Source organism: Trifolium pratense, linkage group LG7, assembly GCF_020283565.1.
Source record: "Trifolium pratense cultivar HEN17-A07 linkage group LG7, ARS_RC_1.1, whole genome shotgun sequence".
Lineage (NCBI taxonomy): Eukaryota > Viridiplantae > Streptophyta > Magnoliopsida > Fabales > Fabaceae > Trifolium > Trifolium pratense.
The window spans coordinates 50,927,334-50,950,047 of NC_060065.1; the positions used below are offsets into that span (position 1 = coordinate 50,927,334).

Consider the following 22,714-nt stretch of genomic DNA (forward strand, 5'->3'; position numbering starts at 1 on the left):
TTTTGTTCTTGTCTCTAGTATATGTTTTTTACTGCATAATGTATGATTTGGCCTGGTAAGATTTTATTCAATCACTGATGATCACACTGATTTTTTTGGTAACACTCATCACAGTATCACACTGATTTGTATGGTTTGGTTATAATAGGATTGTATGAAATGGCTGTTCTTTGAATGGAATAGTTAATAGTATATCAAGAAGTTTTAATTTTTTTACCAAATCTTATAATAAATGTTTTTCATGATGAATCTAATGTGATATTTAAGTTTCACGACTTCTTATCTTTTACATGAAAAGTATTATTATATTTAATTAAAAATTAACTAAAGGTGAAAATGTTAACATTTACAAGAAAGAGATTTAAGTTCTAGAATTTGAGCGTGTAAAATCTTAAAATTTTAGATATGTATAGGACATTTTCGAGTTCTACAACTTGAACAAGTAAATTACATGTTCGAGTTCTAGAACTTGAACGTGTAAAATCTTGAATTTTTAGATATGTATTAGGGGTACTTATGTTGACATCTACAAGAAAGACATTCCAAAGTTCTTGACCTAAAAAAGTGGGTGTGAGTCGTTGAGGGTGGATGTTGATCAACATCTTCCAAAAGCGGGTGACTCATTCTAAAACCTTCGTATGAACAACTATCTCTAACGGGTTCGATGAAACATTCGGTCCTATTTAAATGCGTCTCTAAACGTGTCTATGAGATGGTTTGTCTAAGTGATTGTGACCTAGGGTGATCCGGGGTCCAGTTCAAAAAAGGTTTGTTATGAATCATATCAATTTGGCATATAGCAAATGCTAGATTTATGCCTTTAAGAATAATTGTTATATGGTGGGAGCTGATAGCTCCAATGGCAAACAGTTGTTAATGCCATATTATACATGCTATGATGATTACTGATCCGCAGCTATCTAGTGTTAGTTATGACCAAAAGTTAGAATGATCGATGATATCTATGGTCCTATGAATGATAGTGATTGGAAATCAATGCATTAGTCTTGCCATCTTCTAATTTCCAGCTACAAAATGATGTCATGTCAGCTGTTTTCTTCCAAGTATTCCAAACTCTATTTGGAAAGTTAGGAAAAAGGATTCTTTGCATTTATATTCCTCTCCTCATATTTGAGTTTGACATAAATGCGATAAGTTTCTTAGGAATAAACCTACAAATTGAAATTTTGTGAGCTTAGTTCAGTTGATATGACATTACATTATATATGCATGAGTCGGGGTTCGAACCCCGGTCATCCTACCTTAAGGGTAGAATTTCTAGTCACTAGGCAAATTTAAACTAAACCTTTTTGTATATCATGTAAGGATTACTCACTAATTTCTTGTTCATGAGAGTGGTGTGGCGTATCTTGTTTCAAAAGGTTGCTAGGGTCTGGATTTATGCTACATATGTTCAAAAGCATTTATATATTGCTAATATTTGTAGTGAATTTCTTTTCTTTCTAACTCTTGTATTTTTTGTCCAAAGTTGCAAATGAAAATTTGATGGATACTTTGAACCACCAAACACTTTAATTTCCTACTATACGTTTAGTTTTAAATGAACATTAAATGAATGATAAATTACAGTTAACAAAGACAATGACTTGAAGTCAAAATCCAAAGTATACAATACATGAATGAATGAAGGAAAAAGAAGATGCATAATAATAAAATACACACTATGAAGTTAAGGTTCGGTTGAGACTTGAGAAGGTATTCCGCGTTATTTTTAATGCAAAAATAAAGTTCACTGCTGCTCTGCAATGTTAGAGTAAAATTTAAGGTGAATTTAAATTACCTAGCTCTTTTATTTATATCCCAAAACCAAACTCCTACTTATAGGACATTAATTATCTGTGGGAGTGGGACCCTTCATTGGCAGATGAACCTCCTATCAAAATCAGGATTTCGATTCCCTGATGTTATTACATCTTATTACATCGCACATTCGTAAGTAATTTTGACCATTTGATTTAACGTCGAACAGTTTAAACTTTGAAGACGATTTTAACAAAAACTTACTATTTAAGATGTTTAAAGAGTGCCCCGAGAGCACTATTTAGCATTTTTCATTTGATAATTGTGAAAAATGAAACGAGTGAATTTGTGGAAGTAAGACCACTAGTTTTTCTATATTAATCATTCTCATCTAATATTATTTTTAATTATACAATTTCACATATAACTAATCTCAACTGTTGATTTTAATCGAACGACCAAGACGCACTCCTGAGTGATGTAGTTATTGCGTCGGATCTAAGTCCCAAAATAAGTTTCCCAAAGAAAGGATCTTGCCCTTCACCCCTTCTCTATAAAACCCCCTTCACCCATTGTGCATTCCCTCACATTTCTTTGCTTAACATTCACACTTCTCTTCAAACTAGAAACCATAGAATCTCAACTTATCCATTACCTTAAACAACTATTACAACATCACACATTAATTAATGTTCACAATGACCAAAGTTGCCTTGATTTTTCTCATGTTAACACAGATCTTCTTGGTAGCCATGGCACATGAGGTGTACTCTGAGGCACCATTGGAGCTCAAAAATCAAACTCAAGTTCATCCAAGTTATCACAAGAATGACACAATTGCTAACTCCACAGGGAAAATTTCATCAAATGAAGAGGGAAAAAGAGAATCTAAAGCTGAGGGACCAGATATTAGAAGGATGGGAAAACATCATTCATCAGACATGGCTGGTGGAGGTGTTATCATAGGTGGTCTAGTTACTGCAACTTTTGCTGTTGTCTTTTGCTACCTTCGTGTTACAAGGAAAAAGGATGATGGTGGTGGTGGTGTTCACTGAAATGCTCTCTGTTTCAATTCTTTGCTCTTTTTGATGTATACATTTTAGGATTAGTTTAGGGACTAGGAAGAAAATTGTGATTTGAAACAAATGCTATGTTTGAAGGACTTTGGGTTTATTGTGCGGTCGACAACATAGCATTATATTAAAAGATATTTTTAATTTAATGATTTGCAGTCGATTGCACCATAAAGCAAGTCCCTGATGATATATTTCATGATTGAAATATGATGTTCATATATTGTAACGCAGATTCCATTTGGTATTGTTTACATTATACTACTATGTAGGGAATATATGAAATTCATTTTTTAAGATTTTTGTTAGATAAGTATCTTCTTCTACTTCTTCTTCTCCTCTGTTTATTTCTTTTGATTTGTTAGAGTAATTAGAGTATCTTAGAATTGGAAGTTGAGCGAGTCTAACTCAATCCTACTAAATTGGATTGTAAGGGGGTAATTTTCCTCGCGCGAGGATGTGTGTTTAAGAATTTCACATTAGTTATAAGAAAGTGCTCACCAATTTTATAGAGTATAAGTAAAGTACTTTCTTTCACAAGAAAGTGTTAAAAGTTGCTAAGAAATTCACATTGCCTTTTAACGAAATATCTGGTCATGATTCCTTGTGGTTTTCTTCATAGTTAATCCATCTAGCACCATAACATTATTTTAACTAACATGGTAGAATGGTACAATATACAATGAGTTTGGTAATGTGAATTGGTAAAGACAGAAGGATTATAATAATTTTATAAAGCAAGAAGATATATATAATAGGGCTAATGCTACGGACAGTGGCGGAGCTAGCCCGAAAAATTGGGGCGGGCTGCTACATATATAAATCGAATATGCAAAAGAAATTACTAAAAAAAAAGACATATCATATTGAGAGTCTGTCTAGTATGGATATCTCAAAAATAGTCAAAAGGTGGACCATTAACATGTTTATTAAATAAATTTTAAAAATATATTATGAAATATATTTTATGTCAAATGTGTAAACTTCATACTTTTTAATTAGTTTTTGTATTTATGTTTATAATATTATATGCATCTCTCTAACAAAAATTTAAATTTTTTTAACAAAAGATTGATCAAACATGAATTTTTATGCACAAACTCTATTTTAAATAAAAATTTGAGTACTTTTTTCTCCAAAAAAATATACTTGAATACTTCGACAAAATAAATAACACATTTTAAGACATCTATAAATTATTAAACAATAAAAAATTAGAAAGGATGCTTAAAAAAATAAATTAAAAAGTATATTTGAATCATTTGAATTCTGGGACGTAACACTAGCGGGGGTTTTAAACTCCCGCAAAATGCAAACCTGTTAAAGAATCCTAGATTTTATTGTTTGAAACCCCCGCAAAACAAAATATAACAAACCACACAGACTATTTGGCGGGGGTTTATAACCGTCGCTATATAATATACCTATGAAAAAAAAAAAAAAAATTGGGGCGGGCCATGGCCCTGTCCAGCCCATGAAGGGCTCCGCCCCTGGCTACGGACCTTCACAAGTGGTCCACTATGAACAAGTGATCTACCGAATATGAATTTTATGAAATTCACTGTTGGATCGAAAGTTTATATCGTATAGATCATCCATAAATTTTTTAAAATTTTTTTAAAATCATTTGATATGTTATTGAGATCCATCAAGATTTACGTTATTTAATAAACCGTTAATCTTGATTTGTCTCAATAACATATCAAATGATTTTCAATTTTTCTATGGATGATCTATATGATATAAACTTTCAATCCAACTGTGAATTTTATAAAATTTGTATTAATTATAATGTTATTCATGACTAGTCCACCATGAACCACTTGATGAAATGGTCCATATTAAAATTTACCGTATAATAGTATCTCACTCCTTACTTTTTAAGAAAAAACAGAAAAGGCAAATGTAAAAAGTTTAGTAGTCCTATTACCTATATGACTGACTTGACCATCATGTACTCAATTTTATATGTCCCTATCCATAATTTAACAATTTTATTGAATTATTTTAGTTGTCCAAGAGGGTGGGACGGTAAATTATGACCGTATCAATTTTAACTTTCTAGTTAGAAAAAAGTAAAGGTCGGTGCCTCAATCACGTTGTAGAGGGAGCCACTAAATATTAATCTGCATGACAAACTAAAAAATTATTTTCTCCTTTTTTATTTGATTTTTTTTTGGTGGACCAAAGTAAAATATATGCTAGTTCAATATGGTTTACATTAATATAGTTATTATTATCAGAAAAAGTAATGCCAACAGCTCATACCTCATAGTATTGATTTAGGAACTTGACTGTTATATTAAGAACAACTTTTTCTTCTCCTTTTTTGAGTTTCTTTTGGGAGTAAAGAACAATACTACTACAAATGGCACATGAGCTTAATTTTAATTATTATTTCAATATATCATGAGTTTTTAACTTACTGTATTAAGTTAATATACTCCAAAAAAATTATTGTATAACTAACAACACTATATGTAGGTTTGTTCACATTCAAGATTTTAATTTGGACCTTCCTAAACCATGGTGGAACCATAAAGCCATAACAACATGGTCAAACCTCCATGTAGACATGTTGGGTCATCACGAGGGGGCAGTCGGGGATCATCCACATTGGGCTTAAGAACAACTCTACAAGTGAGTTTGGACACCACACTCTTACCCAAAACCTTAAGGTGTTAGGTTTATGGGTCATCTCACTTATAAAGTGTTCAACCTCCACTTTTCTAAGCAATGTGGGACTTAACCACTCACACTTGCCACAACAATCTCCCCCTCAAGTGTGAGTCCATCCACTCTTGGATATGCTCCCCCTCAAGCGGAAGCTTTCTTCATCCTACACTTGTACCGCCGTAAGCCACACTGCTCCACGGGACTCGCCGCCTGACCACCTTTGTCAGGAAGACTTTCGATACAAGGAGCCAGTTCAACCCTTCGTCGAACCATCGGCTCTGATACCACTGTTGGGTCATCACGAGGGGGCAGCCGGGGATCATCCACATTGGGCTTAAGAACAACTCTACAAGTGAGTTTGGACACCACACTCTTACCCAAAACCTTAAGGTGTTAGGTTTATGGGTCATCTCACTTATAAAGTGTTCAACCTCCACTTTTCTAAGCAATGTGGGACTTAACCACTCACACTTGCCACAACAAGACACAATACCTAAAGTTCACATGATTAATTCGAGTTTGGATTTTCTTCATTTTTTAAATTGTTCAATTATCTAGTTCTATAAAAATTTAGGAGGTTTCGTAAAAAAAAAAAAAATGGGAGAAATTATTCGGGAGACTCCAAATTTAATTTATGATAAAATTAATTTTTGATCAGTTTTTACTAAGTTCGTAGTCAAATTCGAAATTATCATGTCCCATTTTCATGAGAATTAAAAGGTCATTTAAAAAAAAAATTGTAGGGGTATAGCTAACAATTTTCTATAAAAAATTTCATCATTCTTAAAAGGCCATAATATTATCCAACCCAAAACATCCCAAAAAAATATAACTTCCACAAATCAAATCACTTTCAAAATAAAAAAAAACAAAAAGAAAGAAAAAAGAAAAACCATTATTTCCTCTGTTTTCTCCCTCCAAAAAGAACCATTCTTTCTTCATCTTCATCTTCATCTTCTTCTTGTTCATGACACAATCATTCATCAAATCTCAAACATGGCTTATTCATGTTGGTGTTGGTTTCCAATCTACTTCATAGCATCTATAACACTTGGTGTAATAGCAATCACTTCAGCAATACACTCAAATTCCAAAAACACCCCTCAAGAAATTCCATCACAAACTCACAAACTCTCATCAAATGCAACAGAAGCTCTCAAAAATTCAGGTTTCATTCTCATGGCTGATCTTCTTCATAATTCTCCACCATTTTATCTTCCTCCAAAAAACTCAACTTTCTTTGCTATCAAAGATTCTGCTATAAAAAACACTTCACTCCCTCTTTGGTTTCTTAAAAGTCTTCTTCGTTATCACACTTTCACTACCAAACTCACCATGGAAGAGCTTCTAAATAAGTCTCAAGGAGATTGTATAACAACCCTTTTTCGCGAAAAGAATGCTTCATTAACAAAGATTGAAACTTTGCAGAAAAGGGTAGAGATTAACAATGTTTTGATATCAAACCCTGATTTGTTTCTTGGTGAAGAATTTAACATTCATGGTGTTCTTGGACCTTTTACTTCTTTACAACGTGAAGTTTTACAAGGTGGTTCTGATTTCATTCGTTCGCCTAATTGTCGATTATTCAAGAACAACAATTCAACATATGATTTCAACAATGTTATTGAATGGAACAAGGTTGTTCAGTTACTTAGTTCAAAAGGGTATTCATCATTTTCAATTGCATTGCATTCTGTTATTGAAGGGATTCAAAAAGATTCAATGAGTTTTAGTTCTGCTACAATTTTTGCTCCACCTGATGTGAATTTACTTAATTACCCTTCAAGTGTGCTTGATAGATTTGTGAGGTTTCATATTCTGCCTCAGAAATTGACTTATAGAGAACTAAGTTCTTTTCCTGTTAGGACTCTTTTGAAGACACTTGTGCTTAATGATGATCTTGAAATTGATGGTGTTCTTGAGTTTATGTCTGGTGTTGTTGTTAATGGAATTGAGATTGTGAAACCTGATATGGTTGTTTCTGAGAAATTTGTTATTCATGGAATTTCTAGAGCTTTTAAAATTGCTGAGATTACTGCTTGAAGATGATGAAAGTTTAAGGGTCAATTTTGTCACAATTTGTATAGTTTCTACATTTTGATGTAATCATGTAAATTTGTATCATTTTTAGTTTCATTTGGTTATTCTGAATACATAAATTCTTATAGTATCTTGATTCCTTCAAGAGTGTTTTCATGTAAATTCTTATAGTTTGTTGCAACTTTTGATACAATAGATGTTCAATTCAATACTTTTACATTTCATGTCATGTGTCAATGACTTAATACAATTTGAGATCTCCTTTGTCCGATTACTCGCGCGCCCTTCGCCTTTCCCGTTTTACTCTTCCGCTACTTAAGTAGCGGACGTTATAAAGATGAGATTTTTTTAGAAAAATGTCGTCCGCTATTTAAGTAGCGGATAATGTTCGCTACTTAAGTAGCGGGTGAAGGTATTTTGATAAATTTGTAGGGCGTGCCAGAAAATGGATAAGGTGGCAAAAATAAATCTCATACAATTTCATGTCACAAGTTGGGCTCATTTGCAGCAATAGATATTCATGCATATTTCAAGTGTGATCACAAAACAAATTTAAATAGAAAAGACATGTAAAATGATTCAAATGAACTGTTGCTATAAATTTAGTAATGTAAACATGTTTGACAGTGATTTGTTTTATTTTCTTAAGTTTGAATATTGGGATAAGCCATCACAGAATTTTTGATAATGTGATTAACAAGATAAGCACACGTTATAATTTGATATAGCTTTTGATAATTTCCTAGTAAAAAAACTTGAAGGAGATAAAATAATTCATCATTTACTCAATCTATTGTTGGAGAGTAGCGCCCCTTTCCACATCAATTTTCATAGGTTTTTTTTTTTTTTTTGAACCGTGAGTCTGACATTTTGAATGTTCCTTCAACCACCACATTACCTTGCGCTCACTAAATTGTATGTTAAATAGTCTTTCTAAAGTTTTAGTAAATCTCTTTATTTTTGGATCCTCCTTGAAATAAAAAACTTCTATTGGAGATTTTAACCTTTTTTGACAAGATATTGGAGATTTTAACTTGATCTCACCAAAACTAAGATTTATTTATATTAATTTATAATTTATTTATTTAAACACACACGCTTGCACCAGTCATGCACACGGGCCCACGCACACACTAGTGTTAGTGGTGATGATGTCGTGGTGGTAGTGATGGTGTGTAGACTCAAAATGCTTAGAGTTCTACTACAAAAAACGAAAAACTCCATTTAGGTAGTATGATCAACACGTATAATTTACTTGATTGATCTTACAAAATGCCGAAGTTTTATAAAAAAATGAAAAATTACGTTTAGGTAGTATGATCAAAACGTAACTTGAAGTTCTACTACAATTTGTATTAATAGACTATGAATTTATTCTCTCTTCTTTTATCCAGAACTCTATATTTTATCGAGATTGGGTCTGTTTGGAACAATGGAAAGAAAGTGGGAGGAAAAAAAATTACGCAAACCAATGCATGAACTTGGACTAAGTTGGTACAATATATACTTAACCAATATGGTAGATTAAGTAACTTGAGATTTTATGTTATACAGTATATACTTAACCAATCATATCAATAATGGCCCAAAAAAAAAAATTTGAGGCCCCAATATGTTGGTGGCCTTGGGGCCTGGTTGCTCTGGCCCAAAACTGACTCTGATTACTACTATATACTCATTCTATTCGGTCTTAAATATAAGCAAAAGTCAAAATACTTTTGCTTATATTTAAGATTGGAGGGAGTAGGATTCAATACAAATATTAATTTTAAGGGTCTTGTTAACATGTGCCCTAAGAGCACATGTTAAGATATCCCAATATAGAAAATCAATATTTAATAATACAAGAAATTTAATACTTTAAAAGTTAAAATACACAAATTAGCATTTAATAATTTCCATTTTTACTTTCTTAACATGTGTCAAACACCTTCTAACACTCTCTATATACTCTATAAAATCCTATATCCATAGCTGAGATGATCAACACCGACGTAACTTGTGCAAACCTTACTCCATTTCAATGTGCTCTTCCTCAAATAACCCCACAAACCTTACTCCACTCCAAATTTTAGATCTATCGAAGCTTAAAATCCCTAGCAAAATCTATAACCACACAATGAGTGTAGAAACCATAAAATCTATAAAAAAAAACTTATAGAATCCTTGTACATGAAGTTTTATCGTTATTAATTTGTCATTGGAACTGTTTCCATATCCACGTAATATTTATTTATTTTATATATATTATTATATAATTACATACATATATCAATTTTAAAAAATACAACACTATTAAACTATTACACTCTTTTTTTTAGTAAAATTGCGGGTAACGGGTACAGGTATGAGTACTTAGGTACCCATAGAGTATGGGGACAGATACAAATATTGTTACCCACACGGGTATGAGGATGAGTACTATAGTACATTACCCATACCCTACTCATTGTCATCCCTTAGCGCCTGCACAGCCAGCCCGGCAGAACTCAATAAATTCAGAATAGTTTTAAGATTATTTTTTTCGGTCATCATTATAAGTAAGAATATATTTTTTAAATTAATTAAAATTGATGTATTTAATTATATTATATATTAAATTTACTTATTCAACAAACATAAAAAATAAATTTTTATTTATAATAATAGTAAGCATGATGAGAGTAAACAACATACTTTCACATTTCATGTCATGCAAACGGTGGATTCATGAATAGCGTGCGTAGTTTGACGACGGCAGAATATTCTTGACGGTGTTCATTGATATTAAACAATTTTTTAAATTTTTAATAAAATTAGAATATATTCAAACGTTCAAAGTTCAAAATATATAAGATAGATCTTAATATATAGTTTGATGATGTTTCCAACAACTTCAACTCAAAGAAATAGTTGTGTGCAAATTGACATGTAATAGAGTCGGTGAGCATATATATTATGTAATGTAACTAATGAATATTGGATAAATTTAATTAATTCTAAATTTCAAGGAAAGTTCCACCCACGACTGAATTGTTCTTGTCTTGCTATAATAAATCCTAAACAATTTAGTAAAAAAAGGTTCATGAACTGACCTACGTGCAATTGTTCCCCCACGGATCCAAGGAATGGAGTACCACTCATAATTTTCAAATTTCTTAATAATCACTGAGTTCTATTTTTTGAACTAAACAAGTCTAAGCTTTTCTTCCCAAAAAAAAAAGCTATAAAAGAGGAGTAATGGAAAGATATAAAATGTTTTCTTCTCAACACTAATTTTATCTTTTATTTTTCTTTTAGATATGTTTAACAAGTCCCCAAGAATACTATTTAGTATGACCTATATATTAATATTTTCAAGTTATATAAGGTGAGAGTTACGCTATCTCTTAATAATTTACAATTATTTATCCAACAACTAATGAGAACAAACTACATAAATAAATTTACGTCTGATACCTACAACTGACTTTTAATTAATTTTTACTTCATGCATATAACTTATTTTTATTGTTCAGATAAATACTCCTAATTCACCGGGTGAGCTACTAGTACTAATACCTATTTATGACGTTTGACTATTAATCATTGACCAGTGAGTTATTTAAATTAAAACATGCCTGCAAAAAGAATTGAACATAAAGAGTCAAATATTGACATATCACATACTCTCAGAAAAAATTGATCAAACAAAATTGATGTATTTAGTCCAAATTTTTAACCAAATACATCAACTTTCTTTGACCAATTTACCCTTATATTTTGGGACGGAGGGAGTATTTAATTGATTTTGCTACTAATATTTTATAATGAATTCTAACTTCCATCTACAAACTTGATTTTAGCTCTTAAGTTTATCATTCAATTCAATTTTACAAAATAAACGAATTGTCAAAATACATAAATGCAGAAATCAATTCAATTCACGGTTCATAAGGATAAATAGTTGTAATACATGTATAAATTTTATTCCTCTTCTAACCAATTTCAAATGCACAAAAAAGAAGAAGAAACAAAATCATAATCCATAATATAAAAGTTAACGATGACTAAATCATAAACCATATTTAAGAAGAATGATTATTGTTAATTGAGTTCATAATCCAATGCTTCTTCAAGCAAAAACCATGATTCTTCCATCAATTGAGGACTCAATCTAAACATCAAAACACAAAACTCCATTTCAGTAAGTGCACCATCACCATCAATATCACCTTCTCTCATCATACTCAAAAGTTCATCTTCCTTCAAATCTTGTAAACCCATCAATGCAGAATTTTTCCTTAAACTCTCCAAAGTAATCACACCTTTGTCTTTATCCATAAGTAACTTAAACCCATTACTTAGTTCCTTCATTAATCCTTCACCACCTAACTTATTCGCGATCACCGGTAACAAATCTTCAAAATCAATTCCTTTGCCAATTCCATCCATCACTTAATCACTTATATCAATAGGAAAAAAAAATCACTTTTTTATGAAGAATATGAATATATAAATGTGAGTTTTTTGTTTGATGAGATTGAAGAATGAAAATTGAAGTGTTTATATAGATATATAAGATGAGGGGGTTCAAGGAAATTGATGAAACGCTTATGACTTAAGAGATGACAGCAAAGGAACAGAGATTTATTAGCTTTTTGGTTGTGAAGAACAAATTCAAACATAATCGCAATTGCTTCCTTGTTTCCTAGAAGGTTGTCGAGGGTATTTTTGTCAATTTAGATTATTAATCTAATCGACTTTGACTAGGATCTTTCTTACATGTTTTTCTAATGTGGGCAATAAATTGGAAAAGGATTTACTTTTTTTTTTTTTTTTTTTTGATAATCAGGAAAAGGATTTACTTAACAACACAGTTATCAGCCGTCCGATAAAAAAGAAACGGTTGAGATTGTAAATAATTAATATTATTAATATATTATTTAGACCATCCAATCTCATTTTAACGAAGATGTAAAATTGTGTGAAATTACGTGCAAAGTGCATTGTAGTCAATCTAGACTGCAATAAATTGTGATATGATGTTCCTATGATTTATTCAAGAGACAATTTATATATTAAATATATGAATTGTTAAATTTAATGATTATAATTATTCATGGTTTGTGTAAAAAAAAAATTATTCATGGGTTTGATTAAGTAATTGTTAGATTGAACGAAGTGGTATGTTTTGCTTACTTATTCAAGGGATAATGAGCTTGAGAAAATTATATTGATTAAATTATCAAAATAACCAACAAAATTGGTTCAAGTGTAAGATATTTGGTAAAAATGGAAATTGTCGTGAGTTCGATCATCGACTCTTGCGTATAAGAAAAGTTTATTTGGGAGTGGAAAAAAATCCACCTTATGTGTTCCATATTGATTTTCTAATGAAGATTGGTCATCGTCGCTATATAGAGTGGAGACATTATTAAATATGGTAAAGGACTTCATCCTTATTTAAATAAAATCTCAATTTCGTGAAAAAAAAATATTATATGAAAATATTAAAATATGATAAAAGAATTCACAGCTAACTTTGAGGGAAGGGGATAATCTTATTCGAGGTGCATCAAACATTAAATACGATTATTAAATCTCTCAAACATTTTTTTTTTAATGGCAAAGATATCTCTAAGACATATTGATATTGAACTTATGTTAGTGGGTGTCTATGTAGCATGGGTACTTCTAAAATGGTGAAGTACCCGTACCGGGTACGTATCAGTACTGGATACTCCATGGTACTCGTATGGTACGCACCGATTCCGTACCCATTTTTATTTGGTTGATTTATGATGATGAATACGGAAAAAACATATTGGCTGTTGAAAAATCTCTTAAAATATTATAATTTTTTATTATATTTCAATTATCTCTCATTTTTTATGAAAATAGTTGAGACAGTAGACAAAAAAAATTAAATCTTCAAAGCATCAGGATAATAATTCACTTAAAAATAATTTTTCTAATATTTTATACTAACGTACCCGTACCTTAAATTTTCTAAAAATGTTGTACCGCGTACCAGTACCGGTACCGGATACTGGTACCGTACCTAGGCAACATAGGTGGGTGTCTCTTCTTCTATACTAAATCCAACTTTGACGCATGAGAAAAGTTTATTTTAGTTGTGTTAGAAGTAGAAGTCGGATTTTACTTTAACGGGAAATACTAACGAGTGTTGTGGAACTACTCAATAGTAATACTCTATTTTAAGATATGAATGATGGAGAAACACAGCGGTTAGAGGAGTTAAAGAGCAAGACTAGCATTCAAATTATGGTGAAGTAGAAATATACTAATAGTAACAACTAAATACTAATTTTGGTTGTTTTGAAAAAATATATAAAGAAAAATGTTAAACAGTGCCCCGGGGCACTAATTAAGCATATAAATAAGAAAATTCTGTTTTGAAAATTGTGCATTCAATACATTGAAAATGTAAAAAGTTATCTTATCAACATTAACTTTTTCTATTATTTCTTTCAACATTATGCTAACTAGTACCTCAAGACACTTATTAAGGATACAAAAAAAATTACAATAAAAACAACATTTTTTTTCATTTCTTATGAATATTAACGACATAAATTCTAATATAATTTTACTATATTTTTTTTATAACTAATTTTACTGTATTTAATATCCTTAACTATTTTCTTTTTTAATATATGAGAAAATTCCTAGATTGACTTTCATGAATATTTTCCTTGAAATAAAAGTAAGAATAGGAGAATTAAAAGCAAAGGCAAGGGTTGAATACCTTTTCTTGTAGACACGAGTGCTGAAAAATATACTAAGATGGAGTCGAGTCAGTCTTGCCCTTTGCCCTTTGTGTAAGGTTTAATTCGTTTCTCATTAATTGACTTTCACCAATTTTGACCATGGAGATTTTTGTCAAAGGGGAACCAAAAGATTGAATCAAATATACAAAAACACATGGTCATGTCTACAGATTATTTCCCCGTAAGTGGACGGTAGAATTGTTTCCTTCGAATTAATTGGTTCTTAAATTAGATACTGAGTTTTAAAAAATAAATAAAATGTTTACCGGTTATTCACAAAGGACCTTTTCAGTCTAATATTATGTGTTTCAATTACTTGGTTAAATTTTTTTTTTTATCTTTATAAATATATTTTTAATTGTTTTTAATACCTCTAATTTTTTAGTAAGTTTTGTTTCCAAATATTTTTTTGTCACAATTTTTAGTTCCCGTTTTTAAGTCAACTCGTGTATAACCTTTAAAATATTCTTTGCTTTTAGAACATTATAAAGATTTCTAATTTAAATTTTTTTTCCCTTAAAAGTTCGTATTTAATTAATATTTTGTTAAAAATGTTAAATTTTTGTGGAAAAAATTCTTATAATATTAAAAATATGAATATAAAAATTTATTAAAAATATAAAGAGTACAGGAAAAATTATAAGGAAAACAATTCAATTAAACTTGAGGTGTGTCATCCTTTGCAAGGACTTAGTTTTTTTTTCTTCTTTTTTGTCTCATGTTACAAAAAAAAATACTGTATTTTTTCAATTAAACTTTTACTAGGATAGCAATTTGACTCATACCCAGTGGGCGCCCGCAAAAAAACCATAACGGGTAGGGTAAAAATCCGCATTTTGGGTGTGGGCACGAGCATGGGTAATTACCCGCAAAAATCAACGGGTATGGGTGCGTACCCGTACCCGCCCCATACCCGCATAATATATATTTATTTATTTTATATATATATATTATTATATACTTACATATGTATATCAATTTTAAAAAAAATAACACTATTAAACTATTACAAATTTTTAATAAAAAAGTTTATTTATAACATAATACAAACACAATGTGAATATGTCAAGAAAGAAATGAACTTTAACATGAGGTTAGTAAAATTTTTGTTTATAATTTTGATGAGTCAACATTAAAATCTTAAAAAAAAAAATTAATTATATTAAAACGATATGATATTTTATAATTGATCGATTTATTTTTAGTAAAATTGCGGATAACGGGTACCGGTATTGGTACCTAGGTACCCATAGGGTATGGGGACATGTAGAAAGATTGTTTCCCACGCGGGTATGGGGATGAGTACGATTATTTTTTTCAAACTGCGGGTATGGGGATGAGTACTATAGTACCCTACCCTACCCATTGTCATCCCTAACTTTTACCTGCAAAAAACTTTCCGTAAAGAAAATAGTAACAGACCCGTGAGATAGCATTTGTATATAATAGTTCTAATTTAAGTATAGATTTATATGTAAATTTTGATATTAAAAGTTAGCATTAATGTTAAATAAAAAATTTGATTCGTATATGATAGTTATTTTAAATACGGAAAATGTTGAACTTTTTAATACCAAGAATTTTTCCCGTAGACATTTTTTTTAATATCAAGAATGTTGAACTTTTTATTAGTGATCATTATTATATATATTGTTGAACTTTTGAAATTTTTATCAGTGATGATTTGTCCCGTATACAATAGTTAAAATTTATCCTGTGTAAAATAGTTTTTTTTTGAAATTTTTATTAGTTATAACTTGTTTCAAATATGATAATTATTTTGAATTTTTTATCAGTGATAATTTTTCTAGTATATAATAGTTAAAATTTATATATCAGTTAAAATTTATCCCGTATAAAATAATTTTTTTGAAATTTTTATTAGTTATAATTTATCTCACATATGATAATTATTTTGAATTTTTTATCAATGATAATTATCTCGTATATTGGAACAAATTTTCATATCGGACAGATGCAGTATATTAACACCGCTTTTAATGTATTAAACGGTGATACTTATTACATTGAGAAAGAAAAAAAAAACTAAATTTAATTTAATTGTTATTTGAAGTTTTTGATGGTCCACATAAAAAGACAATTTCTTACCTATTTGCCTAAAGAAAGTATCAAGAAAAAAAATAACTCCAAAAATGATGGTCCACAAAAAACTTCCCGTAAAAATAGGAATAGTATGGAGTTTGGAGTCGTTATAGATAATTGTAAGAGGTTGTTGTATTCATTTAATAACTTACACAGTTATGTTTGAAGACAAGCTAATCGAGTAGCTCGCGAATTAACTCGGGCAGCTCGTTTATATACTAGTCATCAAATTTTTAATTATTAATCACCTTGTATCGAGACTTTTATAATGAATAAAATGCACTAAACTCCGTAAAAAAAATTCCCGTAAAGAAAATACCACATTAATTACTAAAACTACACATATAGGTACCACTTTGCCTAAATGATACCTATTTAATTTATTTCAGATTACCATCACTTAATCACATATACTATCTTCAACATCTATCACAGCCACATATTGTCATAAAAAACTATACGACAAACCATACTACTAATGTACACGCCATATGCCTTTAGGAATTGTGGTCCTCATCATATTCTCTTATTTCTTTAATTAATTGTACAAATATTTGAGTGTGAAAATGTATCTTTTGTTTCTTAAATCCCTTATTTAATTCCACATTTTTTTTCTTAGAGGCAGATTACACTAAAACTCTAGTACTATTTTCCTCTGAATTATGATGGAGGAAAATAACTCAGCAACTGATTCCAATTTGAGCGTTCCTATCATAGACCTCATACACAACACAACAATATCAATCGTGTAGAGGTAATTAACCAAATTAAAGATGCATGCAAAAAGTGGAGATTTTTCCAAGTGAGATTAATCTCTGTTGATGTCTTGGATGAGATGATTGATGGAACATGTAGATTTCATGAACAAGATATTGAGGTAAGGACAAAATTTTAATTATACTCGTTATTTGAAAAAGAAAAATCTTGTCCATGTCTTCGTTCCTTTCAATTTATTCTTTTGTTTTCACGTTTAAGAGCATGTAAATGTAAGTTGAAAAGTTATCTTCTTAAACAAATGTCATTTTTAACCATACTTAATTTCTATTAGGAAACATACTGCACGTTCAAATATGGAGAGCCTTGTGAACCATACTTAAGTTGTGGGGATCGAAATGTGGTCCTCCCACATCTTGTTATGTTTGCTCGATCATTTTATTAAATTTATTTAAAATAATTTTACACCGACCATATTAATAAATTAAATTCTTATACTCCCTCCGAACATAAATATAAGCAAAAGTGCACTTTTTAGATTCATGGAATAATGGATGTAAAGTGCATTTTTCCTTATATTTATGTCCGGAGGGAGTATGAAATATGCATTTAAGTAGTTATACCAGATTTTTAGTCAAAAAATAAAAAGTTATAGCAGATTTAAGAAAAAAATAAAGATTCATACTTAAAAATTAATTAGCCTATGACAAATCTAGATCTTAAGAATTTTTATCAAGTCAAATTTAGACCTTTCTTTCTAGCTATTCACACCCCCCTATTTTTCATTGATGCAAACCATGTGGTAAACAAGTTAAATTTGCTTTGTCTTTATGTAATATTTTTCTCACTTTGTATGTTAAATTTCTTCTTTCTTTTTGTTCTTGACGGTTTCGTTTCCACAGTGAGGCTTCATCCATATTCTTTTTTATTCCAAACAACAATATAGGGGGGTTAAAATTCATATTAAGCTAACATGCACTAACAAACAAGAATAGTATGTCACATTTGATTGCTATTTTAAATAATAAAATAATGTGATCACAAAGCATAAAATTCAAAATTCAAATTTTCCCATCTTTTATGGTGAATTCGGGCCCTGAATTAGCAAGCAGGCAAAAAAGGTTCGGCCCAATTTTGAAGGAAGTCCACTTCGGTGCTAAAAAAAAAAACCATTCCATTGCAACACAGAGAACCACTTGATGATATTGTAGTATCAGTTTGACAATTTTTTCTTCTGTCCACACCATCAACACAGAGAACCAAATCCCAAATCAGTGAAAACAACAAATTTGCTCCAGCTTAAATGGCTTTTATCATCAACCCATTATGATTTTAAGCTGAACCAAATCCCATTCTGATTTTGTCTGCAACAACAAGACAAAATTCACAATTCTACGCATTCAATCCCTCACTCTCTCTTTTTCAACTATCTCGCCATTCTCTTCTTTCTTCTCCTCCTTTTTAGTTTTTGCCATTGTCAAATCAAAAATCAATCTCAACCTCAAAACCCTAAAAACCCAATTGTCCCACTCAAAACAATAATAACTACAAAAGCTACATCACCTTCCATTCTCCAACGTCCAACCCCGTTGTATTTCAGATTACGAAATCTAACGTGGAAGAAAAAGCAAAAGCCACCGAAGGTAGTGTTTTCTTATGCTGCTTATTTTTTTTCAAACTATAGATTAAAAGGATAGTGATTTGATTAAGTTTTGATTTTAACCTTATGTTTAACACTCAAATTGTAAGCTGTTCATTTACGATGTTAATTACAAACAAACTGTTTCATCCATGTCTTGCTTTTATTTTATTTTTCCATAGTTTTCATTTATTACAATCACCTCTTTGAAAAGATTATTCACATTAGTAACTATTTTGTCTATTTTATCCTTCAAATCAGAAATTATTTACTCTCCTGAACTATAGACTATACCTTAATTGTAAGTGCTAAAATGTATTTATTATTTATAACTGTGGAATGGGGGTATTTATTTCACAGAGAATAAGCTTATGAATCTTTTGTTGCTAGAATACACAAGTACATTTTCATGATATTTCACATTGGCAAATTTCAGCGACTATCTGTTCAAGCTTTTGTTGATTGGAGACTCTGGTGTGGGCAAGTCATGTCTCCTCCCGAGGTTTGTTGTAAGTTCCGAGGCTTTATCTTTCTTATTTCTATTGATTCAAAGACCAACCATGGGTATAGTCACTACATGATCTGTAACTTTTTAGTTTGCAATAGTGGCATAATTTCTTATGTTCTTTTTGTTGAAGTGAGTTATAATTGTGTTGTGTCTGTTATTTAATTTTTTATGTCTTCGAAATATGTACATTGTTGTTTGGCCTCTTGATAATATGTATATTAAGAGTGTTTTGAAGGCATTAGAATGCAAAATCAATATCATTTATGTTACTGAAGAAGATTTCAAATTATTGCAGGTTCGTCGATGTGATGCAATTACTTACAAGAAAAGGTAAGGAGTCTACTGTTTTTCTTCTTTGAAAGATGAAGTTTAGAATACATTTTCTTTTTTTGATAGTAAAAGTTTAGATAAATACATTGTTGTTTGGCCTCTTGATAATATGTATATCATTAAAAGACTATTGTTTTTGTTTAAATAGAATATTGGGGCTGAGCTTATAAGTAGGTCCATTCACTTCTCAAAATATCCAAAATCATCTATGCATAATGTTTTGATGAATGCTCCTTGAAAATTTGCATAATTTCAATGCCCTTATCAAACTTAATTTGCATAAATATTTGTTGAAAATCAAACAATTGAACGTTTCGACTTACGTGCCATGCTTCTTCAAACAATTAATAAATCATATAAGTATAAATAAATCATGCTTTTGAATTTGTGGTATGTAGATTTGAATTTGAACTTCCCCCCTTCAATTTTCACACCAGAATGAGGTTTCCATCCAAAGCTGAGAATCTAATGTTAAGGATGAGGCACCCTGCTAAACAAGAGGAAAAGTGCTCACAATATATTGAATCTCAACTGATACAACTCACTAAGAACCATCAAATGATGAAACAACTATTAAAAGCTATTTAGTATATTTCTTCAAAATAGGATATATAGCTTTGAAAAATAGGATGAATGATTAATGAAAAAGTTATTAGGAAACTATTGTTCTTATTTCAAAACATTCAATTTTTTATTTCATTATTAGGATTCTTTTTATTAGTACCATTCTGAAAAGAAAAAAAAAACTGAACTAGAGATGTTAAGCCGGAAAAATTTCAAAGCATGAAAGTTCAGCAAAAGCTTTTTCAGAGGTCTGCAATTTAACTTATGTTATTGTTGTATTGCAATATACTAATCATTTTAGATATATATATATATATCTGCTTTATTGTTTGTGAGGTCATTTGGTTTCTTTCTTTTATTATTGTGAACGTAGTCATAAATCGAATGTGTTTTGAATGTAGTATGACTATGTATTACATTTTGATCCATCTTCGGAAGAATGATAACTTTTTAAATTATGTAATATTTAATTTTTGATATTAGGTTGTTTGTGATTTTGACAATATGTGTTGGCATGTAGTATGATTATGCATTATATTTTGGTCCTAAATAGAAATAATGCATATATTTTTTAATTGTGTGATATCAAGGCAAATTTCACGGATATTGAAATCTTAATTGCCATCAATTTGTTTATTGAATGATAGATTTATTAACTATAACATTTTGACATTACGTATTTTCACAATATATAATTATCTATTTAACTTTATCACAAATTTATATAGCAATTGCAAATTATATACTCCCTCCGGTCCTTTTTATAAGGAACAATTTGAAAAAATCACACAGATCAAGGAATCACATTTAACATAATTATTTTCATTAAATACTCTTATAAATTTAAATTTATTCCATATATACCATTATTTAATTACTCTTTATTCAACTAACTAGTATTCAGACCCGTGCCAAGCACGGGTAAAAATGCATTTATAGAATTATTGACTTATAAATAATATATTTTAATAAATTTTACTTTAAATTGAAAAATTTTAATTTTAATTGCTAATGGAAGATTGACAATTACATAAGCCACTATATTTGGTCTAGTGGTGAGGGAGTTGGGTAGTATGCATGAGGTCTTAGGTTCGATCCTCATTGTCAACATTGTAAACCAAAAAGAAGATTGACAATTACATAAATATTTATATTTATAATCTTATATAATATAATAATTAAAATAACATTGTAAAATTTATGTATAGTGTCATAGGTTTTCTTATAGAAGATTCTTATAGTTCGTATTTTTTTAGAGAAGATTCTTATTTTTAAATTCTCTCTTATAATAAATAAGGGCATAAGTGAAATTGAACATTTAAAACATTTGAAAATTGGTCAAAGTTTCTTATAAAAAGGACCAAATTTTTTACCCTAAGTGTTCCTTATAAAAAGGACCGGAGAGAGTATTTACTAAAAGAAGGTGTTTCCCGTGCGTTAGCACGGGCATCAGAACTAGTAAATAACAAATTGAAGAAGAAAAGTAAGTTGAATTGACTGACTTCATATAACATCAACGAATGGTTAAGATTAATTTAAGAAAAATATATAAAAACGAATGGCTAAGATCTTTTACATTGACTAGTATAGTTTTTTTTTTAATCGGCAAAATTTATTAAAGCTTCCTCAATAACAAGAAGTACATGAGGAGCCAAAGCAGTACAAAAACAAAAGAATAGTATAGTAATCCCTCTAATCTCCAATATAAACAACAAAAAGTTAAGAGTTAATTTTTATGCTCTTTTCATCCTACATGAGTGATCAATTTGTAAATTTATTATTTTCCCTCAAAACAAATACCATGTTAATTTTAATATAATATTAATCAATCTTTTATCTCTTAATATATATCATCTAGAAAAAATGTGTATAGTATAATCTGAATTGCATTTGCATGCACTCAAAAACTGTATACAGTCATGCAACCGTGCTCTTGATTTTTATCATTTGGGAGTTTTGGATGAACATCTTAATTTTTTTTTAGTTTTTGGACTTTTTTATGGGTTTTTAATGTAAAAAAGGATAGTAGTGTTAATATTTTAGAATGTTTTATGAGTTTTTAAGGTAAAAAAAGATAGTAGTGTTAATATTTTATAAGATAATTAGAACCGGACCGATCATTGAACCGATGTGTTTAATAGTTAAAGGTTTAACAGGTCGGACCGTGGTTCAGCCGGTCGTACCGTGGTTCAACCGGGCTGGATCGTTTTTAATTAAAAACATTTTTATACTTTTAAATAATATACTGAAATAACAATCAATAAAAATTATTCAATATTAATAGTTTTACACTATTTATTTTTTTAGGCAAAAGTTTTACACTATAAGAAACCATAAAATATCATAAATATGGAAGCTTGGTCATATGATATGAAAATTATATTTTGTTTATGCTGTTGTTATTTTGGTGGGAAGACTTTGGTTGCCAACCATGGTTTTCATGGCTGCGAGTAGTTTAATTTCATTTCTTGTTATGGTTATCTTCTTTGAAAAATGATTAATTGATTTTTATGGTTACTACTCTTGCGTTGTTCTGTCTGGCCAACGCTTGAGG

At 30.0% G+C, this 22,714-nt stretch overlaps 2 protein-coding genes and 1 long non-coding RNA gene across 3 annotated transcripts; 2 read left to right on the forward strand and 1 right to left on the reverse strand.

Annotated features, from left to right (window-relative positions):
- Nucleotides 1–6,506: 6,506 nt before the first annotated feature.
- Nucleotides 6,507–7,553, forward strand: LOC123896585 (fasciclin-like arabinogalactan protein 21). Its single transcript, XM_045946956.1, has one exon. The coding sequence runs from the start codon at nt 6,507–6,509 to the stop codon at nt 7,551–7,553; it is 1,047 nt and encodes a 348-aa protein (XP_045802912.1).
- A 3,910-nt stretch (nt 7,554–11,463) lies between these two features.
- LOC123899059 (calcium-binding protein PBP1-like) lies at nt 11,464–12,226 on the reverse strand. The gene has a single exon (XM_045950110.1). It carries the CDS (start codon nt 11,961–11,963, stop codon nt 11,616–11,618), a length of 348 nt encoding a protein of 115 aa, XP_045806066.1. The 5' UTR covers nt 11,964–12,226; the 3' UTR covers nt 11,464–11,615.
- Nucleotides 12,227–17,022: 4,796 nt separating this feature from the next.
- LOC123898142 lies at nt 17,023–20,929 on the forward strand. The gene is made up of 4 exons (XR_006805262.1): nt 17,023–18,762; nt 19,195–19,267; nt 19,562–19,596; nt 19,995–20,929. It is a non-coding gene; the product is annotated as an uncharacterized LOC123898142 (long non-coding RNA).
- The last annotated feature ends 1,785 nt before the right edge of the window (nt 20,930–22,714 follow it).